The sequence below is a fragment of the Loxodonta africana genome, chromosome 16 (genome assembly GCF_030014295.1).
Source record: "Loxodonta africana isolate mLoxAfr1 chromosome 16, mLoxAfr1.hap2, whole genome shotgun sequence".
Classification (NCBI taxonomy): domain Eukaryota; kingdom Metazoa; phylum Chordata; class Mammalia; order Proboscidea; family Elephantidae; genus Loxodonta; species Loxodonta africana.
In genome coordinates this window covers 71,171,117-71,191,454 of record NC_087357.1, presented here as the reverse complement: position 1 = coordinate 71,191,454, position 20,338 = coordinate 71,171,117, and the positions used below count along the sequence as shown (strand labels likewise).

General features: G+C 41.8%; 2 protein-coding genes across 4 annotated transcripts in view; both read right to left on the bottom strand.

Moving 5' to 3' along the window:
- OIT3 (oncoprotein induced transcript 3) overlaps positions 1-4,362 on the bottom strand; it is a 28,098-nt gene extending 23,736 nt beyond the window's left edge. The window contains exon 1 of the mRNA XM_064269707.1: positions 3,635-4,362. Within this exon, the coding sequence (XP_064125777.1) occupies positions 3,635-3,695 (61 nt within the window). The 5' untranslated portion in view covers positions 3,696-4,362. The remainder of the gene's footprint in view (positions 1-3,634) is intronic.
- An 8,104-nt stretch (positions 4,363-12,466) lies between these two features.
- MCU (mitochondrial calcium uniporter) overlaps positions 12,467-20,338 on the bottom strand; it is a 236,815-nt gene continuing 228,943 nt past the window's right edge. For 2 of the 3 annotated variants that reach the window (XM_023547064.2, XM_064269705.1), the window contains exon 8: positions 12,467-14,229. In XM_023547064.2, coding sequence (XP_023402832.1) covers positions 14,152-14,229 — 78 coding nt within the window. In that variant the 3' untranslated portion in view covers positions 12,467-14,151. The remainder of the gene's footprint in view (positions 14,230-20,338) is intronic. The other variant, XM_064269706.1, reaches the window with a different exon arrangement.

Below are 20,338 nucleotides of genomic sequence, written 5' to 3'. Positions count from 1 at the left end.
TCTAGCCTCCTAAACTGTGAGAATAAATTTCTGTTTATTAAAGCCTTGCACTTGTGGTATTTCTGTTCTAGCAGCACTAGATAACTAAGACAACGTACCATTCTTCAAAAATCCAGAACAGAAAAAGAATTAGGTGTTCTGTTAAAAGGATGAGAACAAATTGTTGTGGGAAAGCATATTTCAGTTCAGCCATCTGGTAATGGAAGAATCTGTATCACAGAGCAGTAAGCTCCCCATCTTTGGAAATATTAAAAAAGAGTATTTGGATGGCCGTTTGTAAGGAAGATTACAGATAGACTTCTGTGTTACTACGAATTTTGCTTTGATAATGAATCTGTAAAGCTCATTCCACTGAAAAGGAAAAGGCCTCAGGTACATGTCAGCTGCTTTGAAATATACAATACAGTGGCAACAAGTTACCAAAGATATTCTCAAAGTGAATTTGGTATATATTCCACCAGTTCATTGGAAATATCACAAAATTTGCATATTCATAATTAACCATGGCATCACTATCCTAGTTATAATATGGCAAAATTTCTCAAGCATGATTTTTAGTGCATCAATTACATGGACAAATATCTCATCAAAAACATTTTAATGACTAAAGACAGCAACACCCCAATATCCTCATCGCTTTCTTCAACTTCAGGCAAACACTGAATTAATTTAGGTAAATTGTCTTTGTGAAGAATCTGTGAAACCAAGAAATTCAAAAAAGAGCACTGGCTAGAGAGTACTATCTTCTGAATGACGCGATGCTGATTTAACAGGCTCTGTTTTTGTAGGCAGAGGGTTCCCATTAGCGTGGATATATTTTGTGAGTAGGGAACTCAGTATTAGCAAACACCGCACAATAACTGTGGATAGACTGTGATCATAAAATCTGAATTGCCCGGAAAATATTTTAGATTTTCTCAGTCTACTTTTCCAACTCAAGTTTACTGTCTAAACTGCAGTCACATGTAGAGGAGGTATAAACCATTGCCACGGAGTTGATTTGGACTCATAGCAACCCCATAAATCCCAGTAGGACAAAGTTTAACTGCCCCATAGGGTTTCCAAGGAGTAGCTGGTGGATTTGAACTGCCAACCTTTTGGATAGCAGCCGAACTGCTTAACCACTGTGCCACCAGAGCTCCAGAGGAGGTAGAGCCTAAGGCTAACTGTACCAACAAGAATACAAGTTTGGGACAAGATGTAAGTACGATATTGCATTCACAAAAATAAGGCATTGCAGAGTTGCAGTTGGCCAGCGAAACCCACTTACCTCTATAAAACATTCTTGAGGGCCAAGCAGAGCCCTAGACCACAGTTTGGTAACCCCTGAGGGGAAGAAATGTCCTTGTACTCCCTCCCCTCTCAAAAGGGAAAAACTCCTCATCCTCTTTCACAGTTGTGGCAAGATTTGCAGGGCAATTTCACAGGTGATTATAAATTCATAGAAATATTTGGTTCATCTCCCTGGCTCTAATTTTATGAGAAATGGTTAGATACTCAACTGTTAACGACTTTTGCAGCAATTCCTAAACCTCCCTCAGTAACTACTTCCTGATTTAGAAAGTTTTTCCCTTAAATTTAACTGTCATTTCTTTGGCTGGCTGTTAAAATTTACTTGCTCTCCTGTTGCTGGGGAGATAAGGCATAAGTAGAAGAGATTTATCCTCTAAAAAATAAAATACATAAAACGAAATAAACTAAAGTTATCTTCCGTAAAATAAACACTACTTTTAAAAAACGCTCAGTATTTTCTTCTTTAATATTAAATATGCCCGTCCCACCCTCACCCCCTTTTAAGACAGTAATTCAATCCTTTAACGATGGCCACTGATCTGAAAGCCTGTTTTCAGTCTCTCAGTGTGAGCCCTGAATTTGGCGTCACGCACACCGCATTCTCAAAGGGCAGCCCTGATGGTGCAGTGGTTAACACCTCAGGCTGCTAACCGAAAAGTCGGCAGTTCGAATCCACCAGTCGCTCCTTGGAAACCCTATGGGCAGTTCTACTCTGTCTTACACGGAGGGTCTCCATGAGTCGGAATCATCTCCACGGCAATGGGTAACTCCTCGAATGGGGGTGCTTCAAAAAGCACAGCCCTGGGGGTTCCTTCCCAAGTTCGAGTCAGGGGTCCGGGCTTGCCAGAAACCTCCTGGGCCGGCCGTCTCCTAGGACGGTCCCTGCCAGCCGCCCTCAGGGTCCCCCCTCCCGTCCCCGGTTTGCAGAACCGCCCTCAGCGCGCTGTCCCCCAACCCACCAGGCCTGGAGGCCCCTCCTCGGCTGTGGGCGTCGCGCTCCGCCCGGAAGCCCCCGTCATCTCCTCCCCTTCCTCTCCCCCCGCCCCACCTCTTCTCCCCTTCTCACTTCCCGCCCCCCGACCTGCTTCTCCTCCGCCAGACAAGCGCCCACCCGACATCTCCCCTTTCATCTTGCTTCTGGCATTGAACCAAACATCCTAGAAAGACTGAAAAAATGAGGGGTCTGGGAGGTCCAGGAGGTTCTAGAGGAGAGTAAGCAAGGGAAGAGAGTGGGAAGAAAGGGGACTGGAGGTTGAGGGGGAAGACTCTTGGCTCAGTGACTTCTGGTTGGTTATCGGCAGCAGATATTGGGTGATTAATCAAAGTTAGCTCAAGCCTTTTTCTTTTTTAAAATAAACATTATTTTTCAGAGCGGTTTTAGATTTACAAAAAAAATCGAGGAGATACAGAGAATTCCCTTATACCCAGCACCTAGTTTTTTCTATTAACATTATAGTTTAGTATGTCCTATCGATGGACCAGTATGAATACATTAGTGTTAATTAAAGTCCATACTTTATTCAGATTTCCTTAGTTTTTACCTTCTGTCTTTCTCTGTTGCAGGGTCCCATCTAGGATCCCACATTGCACTTAGTTTTCACGTCTCCTTAGGCTCTCAAGCTTATTTTTAACGTCAATTTTTAAAGGTGCCGGAGCAAAGCCCAAGCCACTCTGAAGAAACAAATCAGGGTGAGTGAAACACTGAGCTACTAAACGTGCCTGGAAGGAAGTTTCTCTTCCTCTCACCCCCACTCCACCCTCTTTTCTAGTTAGTACTTGAATTTTATTGAAAAACAGAGAAATTTGTTAGTAACTGGGATTGAAACTTTGTTTTTTTGGCTTATTGGTCAGTTTTGCATCAAGCCTGAGGACTGAGACAGTTTAAGTTCACTCCGTCTGTGCAGAAGGTCATGTTTTCAGATGTCAAGACTAAGAGGTTTGGTTTATCCAGATCTGGGCCTTTTATGGGAACAGAGTCCCTTGAGTCATTCAAGAAGAAACTATCCTAAACCCTAAAAATTAAAAAAAAAATTTTTTTTTTTTTGGTTCTTAAAGTTGGAGCTGTAGAAGTGCCTGGGATATAAAGGGGGTTAGAATTCCTTTTACAAGTACTCCAAGTAATACTAACCTACTGGATATGGCACATCTATGGAAATTTTAGGTGCCCAGACTAGAGGCTAAATGGAACTTTTAACAGAAACTCTGAGAAAACACACCTTAGGTTATCAGGGATTTCTCTTATATTATTCTACAACCAGTATTTAAGGTACTGGAATCTGGCATAAAACCAAATTCCAAGAACAAAAAGTGCATTGCGCCAAGTACTTTATGCAAGACTCACCCATTGGTACTGCTGATGTGATCATGATGGAAAGGCAGGTGAGAAGCAGGAACTGTGGCATCCCCCTGGTCAGCCAACAGCAACAGACTGGAAAATCCTCTTAGCACCACTTTTCCTTTGTCCTTTCCTTTTTTTTTTTCCCAAGCACTTTTTCTTAGGCCCCCCGTGGCCCAGTGGTTAAGAGCTTGGCTGCTAACCAAAAGGTCTGCAGTTCGAATCTACCAGCTGCTCCTTCGAAACTCTATGGGGCAGTTCTCCTCTGTCCTATAGGGTTGCTGTGAGTCGGAATCAACTGAATGGCAATGGGATTGGCTTTTTTTTTTTTTTGGTTAGTTTCTTAAGAAAGACTTTATCATTACTGGTAGGGGCTTTATCAGAGGAAGAGGATAAGTGGGATACAGTGTCCATTGCTCTGGCCTTGACCCCACATAAACATACTGCTTTATGCTGTCAGCAGGGCTATTTTATTAATACTTTTCTTGAGGAAAAAACTCACCATCCCTCATCCTCCTATTGTTTTCTCTCAGGAATTCCTTGCAATGATAGCCCCAGTATCTTATCCAAAAGGGAATTCTAAATGAGGGACATCCCCTCAAGACAAAATCTTGTTTTGTGATTTCTTCTAGGAGTTGATTTCATGGTGCGGGCAGCCTTAGCATTGTGTACTCAGTGAAAATGGGATAGAGCCAAATGTTGGAAATGGTGATTAGGAAAAGTCTTGTCAGATGACAAGGAGTTTATAATAGCGCACACACACACACACACACACAGAGTAAGGATAGGTGTGGAATGGGGGTGACATTCTCTCGAAGCAAGCTCTTAAGTCTGTTTTGTTATGGTCTTTTGGTCTCAAAACTTCCGAAAGAAACAGGACTTAATCTGTGTTTGCACCAGTTCGAGCAGTAATATCTTGGGTTTTTTAGTGCCTTTCTTCCCTAAGGGAACCCTGGTGTCATAGCGGCTGAGTGCTGCAGCTGCTAACCAAAAGGCGGCAGTTCAAATCCACCAGGTGCACCTTGGAAACCCTATGGGCCAGTTCTACTCTGTCCTATAGGGTCGCTATGAGTTGGAATCGACTTGATGGCATCGGGTATATATTAATGGGCTCTTCTTTAAATGGTTTACTGTTATTTCACTACTCCTTGCACTAAGATAGGGCTTGTTTTTGTTGTGTGTCATCTAATAGCGACCCTGTCGGACAGAGTAGAGCTGCCCTGTAGGATTTCCAAGGCTGGGTTTGGTTTTTTTTTTTTTAATCTTTACAGGGAGCCCTGGTGTTGCCGTGGTTAAGCAGTTCGGCTGCTAACCAAAATGTTGGCAGTTTGAATCCACCAGCTGCTCCTTGGAAACCCTATGGGGCAGTTCTACTCTGTCCTATAGGGTCTCTATGAGATGGGATTGATTCGATGGCAATGGGTTTGGTGTTTGGAATCTTTACAGTACTTTGGACATGTTATCAGGAAGGACCAGTCCCTGGGGAAGGACATTATACTTGGTTAAGCAGAGGGTCATTGGAAAAGAGGGAGACCCTCAATGAGATGGATTGACACAGTGGCTGCAACAGTGGGCTCAAACATAGCAACGATTGTGAGGACGGTGCAGGACTGGGCAGTGTTTCGTTCAGATGTACACATGGTCACTATGATTTGGAACTGACTTGACGGCATCTAACAACAGAAAATCTTTATAGTCTGCTTCCATAAAGATTACAGTCTTGGAAGACCTATGGGGCAATTCTGTTTTGCCCTTTAGGGTCACTATGCGTCAGAATCGACTCAATGGCAATGGATTAATTTTTACAGAAGCAGGCTACCACATCTTTCTCCAGCTGAGGGGGCTGGTAGGTTTGAACCACCGTCCTTGTGGTTAGCTGCTGAGTGCTTAACTGCTGTGCCACCAGGGCATCTTAGCAAACCCATTGCCATTGAGTTGATTCTAACTCATAGCAACCCTACAAGACAGAGTGGAGCTGCCCCATAGAAGATAGGGGTAGGGGCTTAAAATTTGGAACTACTCATTAAATTAACCACACACCGAAAAGTAAATGACATAGCTTACTGGAGTTTCACTTTTAGACAAAAGGGGGAAAATGTTGTGTGTCGCCAGACATGGCCTTAGTGAGTACAGGTTTGGAGTTCGCGAGTTCCCTGACATTTTAGATGCCATGGACTCCTGAGACTTAACAAGTGCTAATACCAAAGGAACCTGATAGCTGAAGTGGTTAAGCACTCAGCTGCTAACCAAAGGTTGGCAGTTCGAACCCACCAGCTGCGCCTTGGGAGGAAGATATGTCAGTCTGCTCCCATACAGATTTACAGCCTTGGAAATCCTTTGGGGCAGTTCTACTCTGTCCTATAGGGTCACTATGAGTCAGAATTGACAGCAACGGGTAGTACTGAAGATGTCCCTGAGTGGTACAAATGGTTAATGCCCTCTGTTGCTAACTAAAAGGTTGCAGATTTGAGTCCACCCAGAGGTGCCTCAGAAGAGAGACCTGGCAACCTAATTCTGAAAACTCAGCCATGGGAAACCCTGTGGAGCATGGTTCTACTCTGACACATATGAGGTTGCCATGAGTTGGAACTGACTTTATGGCAACTGGTTAATATTGAAAATAATGTGAATGGGAAGGATAAAATGAAGGGCAGGAAAAGATAAAAACAAGGGTAGGGAAAGGCTCTCCCACCCCCAATACTGTATTAAACAAGGATCTGAATGAAACCCAAATTTCCCTTCCACGATCTTACAAGACTGATGCTTGGCTTCTATTATTCTTGCACTTTCTCACATCTGTGTGACTTTTCCTAATCAAATTTCTAGTGACTGGAAAAGGAATACGGTCTATGGGAAGTAGTTCTTAAACTTGTCTTTATAATGTCTTGTTAGGTGCCGTCGAGTTGGTTCTGACTCATAGTGACCCTATAGGACAGAGTAGAACTGCCCCATAGGGTGTCCAAGGAGTGGCTTGTGGATTTGAACCACCAACCTTTTGGTGAGCAGCTGAGCTCTTAACCATTACACCACCAGGGTTCCTTTATAATGTCTTAGCATTCAAATTATTGTGCCCCCACCAAGGGTTTCAGTACAATTAAACAAATAAAAACAAACCAAACCAAGCCCATTGCCATCGAGTTGATTCCAACTCATAGAGACCCTATGGGTCAGAGTAGAACTGCCTCATAGAGTTTCCAAGGAGCACCTGGTGAATTCAAACTGCCAGCCTTTTGGTTAGCAGACATAGCACCTAACCACTATGCCAAAATTGAACAAATATTGGTGCTCATTGGGGGCAGGTGCCATACTAGTCCCTGGTTTTTGATAGTGCATAAGGTAAAAATGGTCACTGCATGCACAGAGTTTATAGGCTAGCAAGGGGTTACCGTTTCTCTAAAATGGTATTTAGCTCTTTTATCACTGCTACAGTGGAACACAGCTGACCATTAGCTTATTATCCTGTGACAGCAACAGATGACTCTGGGACTGGTGAGCTGCCTCATTGCAGGGATTGTGCTGTTAAGAGCCAGTGTTCTGAACAGAAGAAACGACCACCACGATTTCCTGTTCTCAAGAAGCCTTCTGAGAGCTTCATGTGTATCACAGAGAGGCAGAGGACGTGTGCATGAGATAAACCCAGGTCTGCTGCCAGGATTGATTGCTGGGAGTCAAGGACTTTTACCAGATAGTCCTTTGGTTCTATAAACAAGCATTCCCAGGCTGGTAGGATTTTTTTTTTTCCTTATTCCTGTTTTTCCCTTCTTAGTTGGCCTACCCCCTATTCATTTTAACTTTTTATGATAAAGAACTTCAAATATATACAAAAGTAAGAGAATGCTAATGAATGTTTTGCTTCAGTAATTACTGACGTATTGTCAATCTCATTTATACGCTAGTATGCATTTCTAACATAGGGCCTTCCTTTTTTATGTAATCACAATGCCATTATTACAGCTATGAAAATAATAATTCCATGGTATCATTTAATATCCAGTCCATATTTAAATTTCCCCAATAGTTTAAAAGATGTCAGGATTCAAACAAGATACATACATTGAATTTGGTTGTGTTTCTTAAGCTTCTTTTAGTCAATAGGGCACCCCCTCTCTTTTTCCTCACATGCCATTTGTTGAAGAAGCCTAGTCATTGGTCCTATAGAACGCCCCCCATTCTGGATTTGGCTGGTTGCTTCTTTGTGGTGTCTTTTAGCGTCCTCCTCATCTCGTATTTCATGTAAACTCTTGTCCGTATTTTCTAATTTTAAAAAGTATGTGCTGTTAGAATTTAAAAACAAACTTACCCCGGTGACACTAGAGGGATTTAACGGACAGGGAGTGATGCTGGAAATACATCAGTGAGGAGGTGGATAACCCAGCCTGCTGGTCTGGAGACATCTGAGCTAGAGTAACAATTTGAGAGCTACCAACATGTAAGCGATAATTTAGATAGGGAGCAGATGAGATCACCCAGGGAAAATAGAGTTGCCGTGAGTTACTCAATGACAGCTGTTTTTGCAATTTTATGTGCTTAACATGACACCTTGACAAGCAAGGTACGATAGGAGCGTGTGACATGATCTCTGATTACATGTTTCCTTCAGCTTGCCATCTTCACCATGCTCCCCAGTCCTCCAGTCCCTCAGTCTGATTGTTTGATCGTAGGATTTACAGTTGAGTTGCGTGAACATAGACACCCTTTCTGTGCCTCCCTGTCCTTTCCTGTACAGGAATGTTTTCACTAGATCAGTGGTTCTAGTCAGAATCACAAGAGAGCTTGTTAAAACAGACTGCTGGCCCAACTTCCAATTTCTGATTCAGTAGGGACCAGAGAACTTGCATTTCTAACAGGTCCCAGGAGATGCTACGCTGGCTGGACCAGGAATGATACCTTGAGAACCCTTTTACTTTTTCCAGTCTTAAAAATCTAGGATTCCAAATACATGACATTCTGGAAAAGGCAAAACTATAGGGAGAACGACAAGACCAGTGGTTGCTAGGTAGGCCAGAGGGAGGGGAAGGGATAAGTAAGTGGAGCACAGGGCATTTTTAGGGCAGTAAAACTATTCTGTATGATACTGTAATGGTGAACACATGACGTTATGGATTTGTCAAAGCCTATAGCACTGGGACTGGGTTTGGGTATAGAACGGTAAAGCACAAAGAGTGAGCCCTAATGTAAACTATGGACTTTACAAAAAAACAAACCAAACCCACTGCCGTCGAGTCAATTTCGACTCATAGTGATCCTATAGGACAGTGTAGAACTGCCCCATAGAGTTTCCAAGGAGGGCCTGGTGGATTTGAACTGCTGACCTTTTGGTTAGCAGCCATAGCACCAGCATTTCATTTAGTTAATAATGAAAAACAAACCCGTGGCCATCAAGCCGATTCCAATTCATAATGACAGCGACCCTATAGGACAGAGTAGTACTGCCCCAGAGGATTTTGAAGGCAGTAAATCTTAATTGAAGCAGATTGTCACATCTTTCTCCTGCTGAGCGGCTGGGGGGTTCAAACCACTGACCTTTCATTTAGCAGATGAGCGTTTACCACCTCCCCACCAGGGCTCCTCTAGTAATAATGCCCTGGTACTTGTTCACCAGCTGTAATGCGTGTACCATCGGAATGTTAGGCGTTAACAGAAATACTGTGCATGGCAGAGGGAGCTATAGGAACTCTGTACTACCTGCACACTGTTTCCGTAAACCTAAAAGTGTTCTAAAAAATAAAGTTTATTAAAAAAAAAAAAAAAACTAGAGAAAACTTGAGTTACACAACAAAACCGCACTAGCCTCACTCAGTAACGGGTTTAACACTATCTCTAATGAAAATTCAAGTAAAATTTTGCTGAAGATCCTTCAAAACGGCTGCAGCAGTACACAGCAGGGAAACAGCAAGAAACTCAAGCCGATTCAAAGAGGACGTGGAACCAGGGATATCACTGCTGATGTCAGATGGATCCTGGCTGAAGGTAGAGAATACAGAAAGATGTTCACCTGTGTTTTATTGACTATGCAAAGGCATTCGATGGTGTGGATCATAACAAATTATGGATAACTTTGCAAGAATGGGAATTCCAGAACACTTAATTGTGCTCAGGAGGAACCTGTACCTAGACCAACAGTCTTTCGAACAGAACGTGGTTTAAAATCAGGAAAAGTGTGTGTCAGGATTATATCCTTTCATCATACTTACTCAATCTTTTTTTTTTAAAAATCTTTTTATTTATTTTATTGTGCTTTAGGTAAAAGTTTACAGAGCAAATTGGTTTCTCATTCAACAGTTACAAAAATCGTTTCTGACACTGGTTGCTCTCTGTACAATGTGTCAGCACTCTTCCCCTTTCCACCCCAGTTTCCCTGTTTCTATTTGTCCAGTTTTCCTGTCCCTTCCTTCCTGCCTTTTTGTCTTTGCTTTTTGGCAGGTGTTGCCCATTTGGTCTCGTACACTTGATTGAGCTAAGAAGCACATTCCTCTCGTATGTTATTGTTTTATAGGCCTGTCTATTCTTTTTTTTTTTTTTTATTTAGCTGAAAGGTGAACTTTGGGAGTGGCTTCAGTTCTGAGTTAGAAAGAAGCCTGGGGGCCAGAGTCTCAGAGATTCCTCCAGTCTCTGTCAGACCATTAAGTCTGGCCTTTTTTGTGAATTTGAAATTTGTTCTACATTCTTCCCTACTCTGTCTGGGACCTCTATTATGATCCGTCATATTATGATCCCTGTCAGAGTGGTTGTTGGTGGTAGCTGGGCACCATCTAGTTCTTCTAGGCTTAGGCTGGTGGAAGCCGTGGTTCACGTGGCCCGTTAGCTGCAATCTCTGCAGCGTGGACTAATACTTTCCTCGTGTTTTTGGTTTTCTTCATTTTCCTTTGCTCTGAATGGGATGGGACCAATAGACATATCTTAGATGGCCATTCATAAGCAGCCGCTTAAAAAGACCCCAGACACTACTTACCAAAGTAGGATGTAGAACATTTTCTTTATGAACTATGTTATGCCAATTGATTGAGATGTCCTCCGAGACCATGGTCCCCAGCCCACATTTATTCAATCTTATTCTGAGCAAATAATCTGGAAAGCTGGACTATATGAAGAATGTGGCATCAGGACTGGAGGAGGACTCATTAAGAACCTGCCACATACAGATAACACAACCTTGCTTGCTGAAAGCAAAGAGGACTTGAAGCACTTACTGATGAAGATCAAAGTCTACAGCCTTCAGTATGGACTGCACCTGAACGTAAAGAGAATAAAAATCTTCCCAACTGGACCAATAAGCGGCATTATGATAAATGGAGAAAATACAGAAATTGTCAAGGATTTCATATTATTTGAATGGACAAGCAACACCCATGGAGGCAGCAGTCAAGAAATCAAATGACATACTGCATTGGACACATCTTCTGCAAAAGTTCTCTTTAAAGGGTTAAAAAGCAAAGATATCATTTTGAGGCCTAAGGTATGCCTGACCCAAGCTATGGTATCCATCATCTCATATGCATGCGGAAGCTGGACAATGACTAAGAAGACCAAAGAAAAATTTACGCCTTTGAATTATGGTGTTGGCGAAGAATACTGACTGTACCACGGACCCCCAGAAGAATGAACAAATCTGCCTTGGAAAAAGTACAGCCAGAATGCTCCTTAGAAGCAAGGATGGGAACACTACGTCTCATATACTTTGGACATGTTACCAGGAGGGCTCAGTCCCCAGAGGACACCAAGCTTGATAAAGCAGGGTGACAGTGAAAAAGAGGAAGACCCTCAATGAGATGGACTGACACGATGGCTGCAACTGTGGGCTCAAACACAGAAACAACTGAGGATGGCGCAGGTCTGGGCAGAGTTTTCTTCTTTTGTATATACGGTCTTGATGAGTCAGAACCGACCCAACGACACCTGACGAGAACTAGTGAAAATTCACCATGCTTTAACTTTAAATTGCAAGCTCCTTAGAGGCAGGAATCATGCTTTTCCTTTTTTTAAAAAGTCCCCTGCAAGGCCTAGTGGAATGTAATGGAATATGTAGATATTATTGCTGGATGGAAACAATGGCTTACCTTCTTACACCTCACGAGTGTCTCAGGGTTGTCTGTGCTCAGATGGTGCAGGTGGCCAGGAGGAAGGGCCACAGCTGTGGAGGCTCTGGGCATATCACCTCATACCGAACTAAATGAAACCAGACATTTCATATATGCTTTTTGATATACCCTTACCAATTTCGGCACCATGCGGTACTTTCATGTTTGAAGATTAGTATAAATTTTCTACAAACTCTTAAAATAACGAATATTTCATCTTGGTCCATCCTTGAATAGCTCTCTGGAGCCTGGGAGACCACAGCTGGGCAAGCAAGGAACTCCGATAGAGAGGAGCATTTCCCCGACAATCTGGAGATGAGATATTAGTCCCAGTGCTGCCCCTGACTTCACAGGTGGTTGTTTAGGTCATTCAGCTCTCAGTGATTCCGGAAAACTGGGGAACTACTGAGCATCTTAGGTTCAGGAAGAATTAATAAGATCCCTGTTTTGAAAAACAGGCTCTTAGGAACAAAGCTTAAATTGACAGTGGTATTTATAAAGATGCATTTAGAAGTAAAAAGCTTCCCTCCTCGAACCACAGAAAAATACCTTTTTGTTAGTTTTAAAGAATGAGATGCTTTTGTTCAAAAATTTAGTATTTATTGTTCCAGAAGGTACATTGCTTTTTATACATATTTCATAAATGATACAGGATTTTACACGTGTTCAGTATTTTGCTATTTGTTTAAAGGACTTTTCTTCACATTCTCCCTCCCTCGCCTCCCACACACCCTGAAAGGATTTGCTTACTGCACTGTGCTGTTCCTTCTGAAAAACCCTGCACAAACAGGATAAGGGGTTTAAAAATAATTCCCACAACTTAAAAAAAAAAAGAGGGAAGGGGCAGAAGAGTGGGGGTGGGCGGAGGAAGGAAGTGGGAGAAGAGCGGAAGGGGAGCCATGCTTCCTTTCACTCCGTCATGCCGGAGGGGGGTGGGGGCAGGGGCAGCAGCAATCCTTGCTGGCCTTCAACCTCTGCAAGGCACCTGGAGTCTGGGTTTGTTATTTAAAGTTTTTCTTTTCATACACAATAATCCCAAAGGTGGAAGAAAAAGAGAAAGAAAAGCCTTGCCAGGAGGAGGGATGAATCACGTGCAAGAAGAAAGCCTGTGTGGCAAGCCCCATCTCCCTCTCCGTCCTGCCCCGCTGCAGTTAAACAGGATACCAGACACAGACCCCTTTGACTCTTCAGATGCAGATATCATCTGGACATATGGTAGAAAACATTCCGAAAGAGTATAAGAGTAATTCTTCTTTCTCTCAATTTAAGATAAGAAAAAATAGGGTGGAAAGGGTAAGGCTGAAGGAGCCATAGAAATGTATTCCTGTATAAAGATAAATTGCACCCTTTGAGATCCACACACTTGATTTAAAACTACTGAAGTGGTGGAGGTGGGAGGGCTCACAAACTGAGGTGGAAGTGTGTGTCCTTCGGGATTAACGAAGCCTCCAGACAAGGCAGTGCCATCTGGGTGGCCTGGAATGCCATCACACAGGCAGATTAACAGCAGTGAGACTACTCTGGTTCTGAAATGGTTACAGAGCCATGATTTTAGCCAATTTGTAAACCTTAGATTGTCTTGATTTGGTAATACAGCTGAACACTCCCCCTCTGACTTGAGACTTACGGAGGGCAGGGGGGATTTCAACAGGATAGGTAAATAAAGGAGGGAAATTCCTCCTCCTCTTAGAGACTCATTAGTAAAAAACAAAACAAAACCAAACAACCTCATGCAGTGTTGCCAATGATTTCTAGATACTGACCCAGAGCACTGGGATATACAGACATTTAAGAAGGTATTAAGGGATAATCCAAAGTGTCAATTATCAGTCATAAATCGGTTCCAATTATCATACGGGTAAAATTAGTGTAATCAACAGGCATAGGTGGTCAGCAAAGGGGTGCAGGAGGGAGAGATTCCTGGTAACTTTGCAGAGACTGGGTCCAATCTAAAATCAGTGCTAATGATACGGGCTCAGACCCTGTTGGCCACCCACTTATCTTGAGGATTTCCCTTTCTGGTGTATTTATTTACTCCTGTGTCAAAAATAAGAAAAGTTAAATTAAGAAAAAACTAGAGCTGAGTGGGGTGCTGGTGTGTTACTGTGTTGCTGACCCTGCAAAGAAGATGCAAGAAACGAACACCCCAGCATCGTTGTCTCTTCGTGAATCTCTCAACGATGTAACGGCATCATTTTCATCCAGAAACTGAGATGCTTAAGACAATATTCACTAAGCCCTTTGAGACTGACATCCCACAATGCCTGATCCTCAGATTTTAGAATTCCTTTTTCCCCTAAATTCCTTTTGTTTTTGTTTTTTAATTAAAAGTAAAAACCCTCCACCCACACATAGCGCCCAGCTTCCACCTGCAATGCTTTAATTACAAAGGCAAGAGTTATAAACAGGTGTTCTTTCTGCCGGGATTCCAGGACTCTCTGCAGATCAGTCTTTTTCACCAATTTGTCGGAGGGGCAGATGTACTTGTAATGGGTCTCTCAGTCTCTTAAGGTCCATTTCTGCCTAAAATAGAAACAAAAGGTGAGAAAAACTGCCTAGTGAAGTTTTCAATGATATTATTGTCTGCTGAGAATAAGAAACTGTCTTGCCATCATAACTATGAGTCAGAGAGATCATTTCAGTTATTCTCAAAATAAGAGCGCCTAGGAAGACAAAAAGACTTTACCCCAAAGCAGGGGACAACTAACAGGGACACAAAAGTGTGTGGGAGCATCTGAAACATATACCAGAGAGAAGCCCTCTCATAAGCCTTTGCTCGGAGCCAGAAATTTAATTTATGCTACTGAAGACTTCACTTATACATCCAATAGTTGTGTAAGTTTTTCACTCAGCCAAGGATTTTCGAACAGGGAATGCAGTCAACTGAAGCACTTTAAAAACTTACACATGCTCAGGCCTTACTCCTGAGGAGTTTGATTAACAGGCCTAGGGTGGAGCTGAAACATCTACATTTTCAATAGTTTCAGAGACGATTCTGACGCATGCCCTCCAGTTGAGAACCAGCACACACAGCAAGAGAAGGCGCAAATCCATTTGGGTTGAGGCAGGAAGATGGATTAAGTCTATTCAAGGTACAACCCAACCACCAACTGTGATGATTAAGGTTATGTGTCAAATTGGCTAGGCCATGATTCCCAGTGGTTTGGCAGGTATTACATAATCATCCTCCATTTTGTGACCTGATGTGAGCAGCGTATCAGTTGAAAAGGGAATCTCCTTGGGGGTGTGGCCTGCATTCAATATATATATGAACATCTTGGCAAAGCTCGCCCTCTCTTGATCCTGAATCCTCTGACCTCCAGTTCTTGGGATGTGAGCCAGTAGCCTACTGGCTGACCTGCAGATTTGGGGATCTGTCAGGGCTCATCAGCCCCTGCAACCACGTGAGTCAGGAGAAGCCTCCAGCCTAATGCCTGACCCACTGATTTGGAACTTGCCAGCCTCCACAACTGTGTGAGCCATCTCCTTGAAATCTCTCTCTATATATTTATACGTATATGCTTCACTGGTTTTGCTCCTCTAGAGAACCTAGCCTAAGACACCAGGAAAAGACCAGAGAAGAGCCAGAGAAAAGCTACTGAACACTAACGAGGATAGAAGAGCTTCTTCAAGAGCACAGGTTTCTGAAAAATGTCCAAAGTCACAGAAGACTACAGATGAGGATTTGTTCATCAAAATCAAAGATATCAGAACGTGGGAGGCACTCTCAGAAATATGAAAGTGGTAACTTTAATGAAAAATGTATCACTCTTTTTAAAAAGCATCTTCTAGTTCAATAATCTCTGACCTGTGGCTGGCAAAGATTCCTAGTAGTTATTGCCCTCTTATGTACATTTTATTTTTGCCCCATTGCTACCACACGTTTTAGGTGACAAATCTTTGGGTTTATTATTGTAGAATGATTATAAATAGGAGAGAAAAGCAAAAAATATACAACTCTAAAGAAATAAAATGTAAACAAAAGTAAAAATAGGTGGGAAATTTCAGCATGCTCGTGTTAATAACCTAGATAGGACCCACCGTCTGCTGTATTACAAAACTTTCTAGTGAGGTGTCCACGCTAAAATTGTCATTTTTTTTTTTAATTAACTTTTATTGAGCTTCAAGTGAACATTTACAAATCCAATCAGTCTGTCACATGTAAGTTTACATACATCTTACTCCCTTCTCCCGCTTGCTCTCCCCCTATCGAGTCAGCCCTTTCAGTCTCTCGTTTCGTGAAAATTTTGCCAGCTTCCCTCTCTCTCTATCTTCCCATCCCCCCTCCAGTCAAGAGTTGCCAACACACTCTCAAGTGTCCACCTGATTTAATTAGCTCACTCTTCATCAGCATCTCTCTCCCTCCCGCTGACCAGTCCCTTTCATGTTTGATGAGTTGTCTTCGGGGATGGTTCCTGTCCTCTGCCAACAGAAGATCTGGGGAGCATTGCCACCGGGAGTCCTCTAGTCGCAGTCAGACCATTAAGTATGGTCTTTTTATGAGAATTTGGGGTCTGCATCCCACTGATCTCCTGTTCCCTCAGGAGTTCTCTGTTGTGCTCCCTGACAGGGCAGTCATCGATTGTGGCCGGGCACCAACTAGTTCTTCTGGTCTCAGGATGATGTAGGTCTCTGGTTCATGTGGCCCTTTCTGTCTCTTGGGCTCTTAGTTGTCGTTTGACCTTGGTGTTCTTCATTTTCCTTTGCTCCACGTGGGTTGAGACCAATTGATGCATCTTAGATGGCTGCTTGTTAGCATTTAAGACCCCAGACGCCACATTTCAAAGTGGGATGCAGAATGTTTTCATAATAGAATTATTTTGCCAATTGACCTAGAAGTCCCCTCAAACCATGTTCCCCAGACCCCAGCCCCTGCTCCGCTGACCTTTGAAGCATTCATTTTATCCCGGAAACCTCTTTGCTTTTAGTCCAGTCCAATTGGGCTGACCTTCCATGTATTGAGTGTTGTCTTTCCCTTCACCCGAAGCAGTTCTTATCTACTGATTGATCAATAAAAAACCCTCTCCCTCCCTCCCTCCCTCCCCCCCACTTCGTAACCACAAAAGTATGTGTTCTTCTCAGTTTTACTATTTCTCAAGATCTTATAATAGTGGTCTTATACAATATTTGTCCTTTTGCCTCTGACTCATTTCGCTCAGCATAATGCCTTCCAGATTCCTCCATGTTATGAAATGTTTCAGAGATTCGTCACTGTTCTTTATCGATGCGTAGTATTCCATTGTGTGAATATACCACAATTTATTTACCCATTCATCCGTTGATGGTCACCTTGGTTGCTTCCAGCTTTTTGCTATTGTAAACAGAGCTGCAATAAAGATGGGTGTGCATATATCTGTTTGTGTGAAGGCTCTTGTATCTCTAGGGTATATTCCGAGGAGTGGGATTTCTGGGTTGTATGGTAGTTCTATTTCTAACTGTTTAAGATAACGCCAGATGGATTTCCAAAGTGGTTGTACCATTTTACATTCCCACCAGCTGTGTATGAGAGTTCCAATCTCTCTGCAGCCTCTCCAACATTTATTATTTTGTGTTTTTTGGATTAATGCCAGCCTAGTTGGTGTGAGATGGAATCTCATCATAGTTTTAATTTGCATTTCTGTAATGGCTAATGATCGGGAGCATTTTCTCATGTATCTGTTGGCTGCCTGAATATCTTCTTTAGTGAAATGTGTGTTCATATCCTTTGCCCACTTCTTGATTGGGTTGTTTGTCTTTTTGTGGTTGAGTTTTGACAGAATCATGTAGATTTTAGAGATCAGGCGCTGGTCGGAGATGTCATAGCTGAAAATTCCTTCCCAGTCTGTAGGTGGTCTTTTTACTCTTTTGGTGAAGTCTTTAGATGAGCATAGGTGTTTGATTTTTAGGAGCTCCCAGTTATCTGGTTTCTCTTCATCATTTTTGGTAATGTTTTGTATTCTGTTTATGCCCTGTATTAGGGCTCCTAGGGTTGTCCCTATTTTTTCTTCCATGATCTTTATTGTTTTAGTCTTTATGTTTAGGTCTTTGATCCACTTGGAGTTAGTTTTTGTGCATGGTGTGAGGTATGGGTCCTGTTTCATTCTTTTGCAAATGAATATCCAGTTATGCCAGCACCATTTGTTGAAAAGACTATCTTTTCCCCAATTAACTGACACTGGTCCTTTGTCAAATATCAGCTGCTCATACGTGGATGGATTTATATCTGGGTTCTCAATTCTGTTCCATTGGTCTATGTGCCTGTTGTTGTACCAGTACCAGGCTGTTTTGACTACTGTGGCTGTGTAATAGGTTCTGAAATCAGGTAGAGTGAGGCCTCCCACTTTCTTCTTCTTTTTCAGTAATGCTTTGCTTATCCGGGGGTTCTTTCCCTTCCATATGAAATTGGTGATTTGTTTCTCTATCCCCTTAAAATATGACATTGGAATTTGGAACGGAAGTGCGTTATATGTATAGATGGCTTTTGGTAGAATAGACATTTTTACTATGTTAAGTCTTCCTATCCATGAGCAGGGTATGTTTTTCCACTTAAGTATGTCCTTTTGAATTTCTTGTAGTAGAGCTTTGTAGTTTTCTTTGTATAGGTCTTTTACATCCTTGGTAAGATTTATTCCTAAGTATTTTATCTTCTTGGGGGCTACTGTGAATGGTATTGATTTGGTTATTTCCTCTTCGGTGTTCTTTTTGTTGATGTAGAGGAATCCAAGTGATTTTTGTATGTTTATTTTATAACCTGAGACTCTGCCAAACTCTTCTATTAGTTTCAGTAGTTTTCTGGAGGATTCCTTAGGGTTTTCTGTGTATAGGATCATGTCATCTGCAAATAGTGATAGCTTTACTTCCTCCTTGCCAATCCAGATACCTTTTATTTCTTTGTCTAGCCTAATTGCCCTGGCTAGAACTTCAAGCACAATGTTGAATAAGAGCGGTGATAAAGGGAATCCTTGTCTGGTTCCCTTTCTCAAGGGAAATGCTTTCAGGTTCTCTCCATTTAGAGTGATGTTGGCTGTTGGCTTTGCATAGATGCCCTTTATTATGTTGAGGAATTTTCCTTCAATTCCTATTTTGGTGAGAGTTTTTATCATAAATGGGTGTTGAACTTTGTCAAATGCCTTTTCTGCATCAATTGATAAGATCATGTGGTTTTTATCTTTTGTTTTATTTATATGATGGATTACATTAATGGTTTTCCTGATATTAAACCAGCCTTGGATACCTGGTATAAATCCCACTTGATCAGGGTGAATTATTTTTTTGATCTGTTGTTGGATTCTATTGGCTAGAATTTTGTTGAGGATTTTTGCATCTATGTTCATGAGGGATATAGGTCTATAATTTTCTTTTTTTGTAATGTCTTTACCTGGTTTTGGTATCAGGGAGATGGTGGCTTCATAGAATGAGTTGGGTAGTATTCCGTCTTTTTCTATGCTTTGAAATACCTTCAGTAGTAGTGGTGTTAAGTCTTCTCTGAAGGTTTGGTAGAACTCTGCAGTGAAGCTGTCCGGGCCAGGACTTTTTTTTGTTGGAAGTTTTTTGATTACCGTTTCAATCTCTTTTTTTGTTATGGGTCTATTTAGTTGTTCTACTTCTGAATGTGTTAGTTTAGGTAGGTAGTGTTTTTCCAAGAATTCATCCATTTCTTCTAGGTTTTCAAATTTGTTAGAGTACAATTTTTCGTAGTAATCTGAAATGATTCTTTTAATTTCATTTGGTTCTGTTGTGATGTGGTCCTTCTCGTTTCTTATTCGGGTTATTTGTTTCCTTTCCTGTATTTCTTTAGTCAGTCTAGCCAATGGTTTATCAACTTTGTTAATTTTTTCAAAGAACCAGCTTTTGGCTTTGTTAATTCTTTCAATTGTTTTTCTGTTCTCTAATTCATTTAGTTCAGCTCTAATTTTTATTATTTGTTTTCTTCTGGTGCCTGATGGGTTCTTTTGTTGCTCACTTTCTATTTGTTCAAGTTGTCGGGACAGTTCTCTGATTTTGGCTCTTCCTTCTTTTTGTATGTGTGCATTTAGCGATATAAATTGGCCTCTGAGCACTGCTTTTGCTGTGTCCCAGAGGTTTTGACAGGAAGTATTTTCATTCTCATTGCATTCTATGAATTTCCTTATTCCCTCCTTGATGTCTTCTATAACCCAGTCTTTTTTCAGGAGGGTATTGTTCATTTTCCAAGTATTTGATTTCTTTTCCCTAGTTTTTCTGTTATTGATTTCTAGTTTCATTGCCTTGTGGTCTGAGAAGATGCTTTGTAATATTTCGATGTTTTGGACTCTGCAAAGGTTTGTTTTATGACCTAATATGTCATCTATTCTAGAGAATGTTCCATGTGCGCTAGAAAAAAAAGTATATTTTGCAGCAGTTGGGTGGAGAGTTCTGTATAAGTCAATGAGGTCAAGTTGGTTGATTGTTGTAAGTAGGTCTTCCGTGTCTCTATTGAGCTTCTTACTGGATGTCCTGTCCTTCTCCGAAAGTGGTGTGTTGAAGTCTCCTACTATAATTGTGGAGGTGTCTATCTCACTTTTCAATTCTGTTAAAATTTGATTTATGTATCTTGCAGCCCTGTCATTGGGTGCATAAATATTTAATATGGTTATGTCTTCCTGATCAATTGTCCCTTTTATCATTATATAGT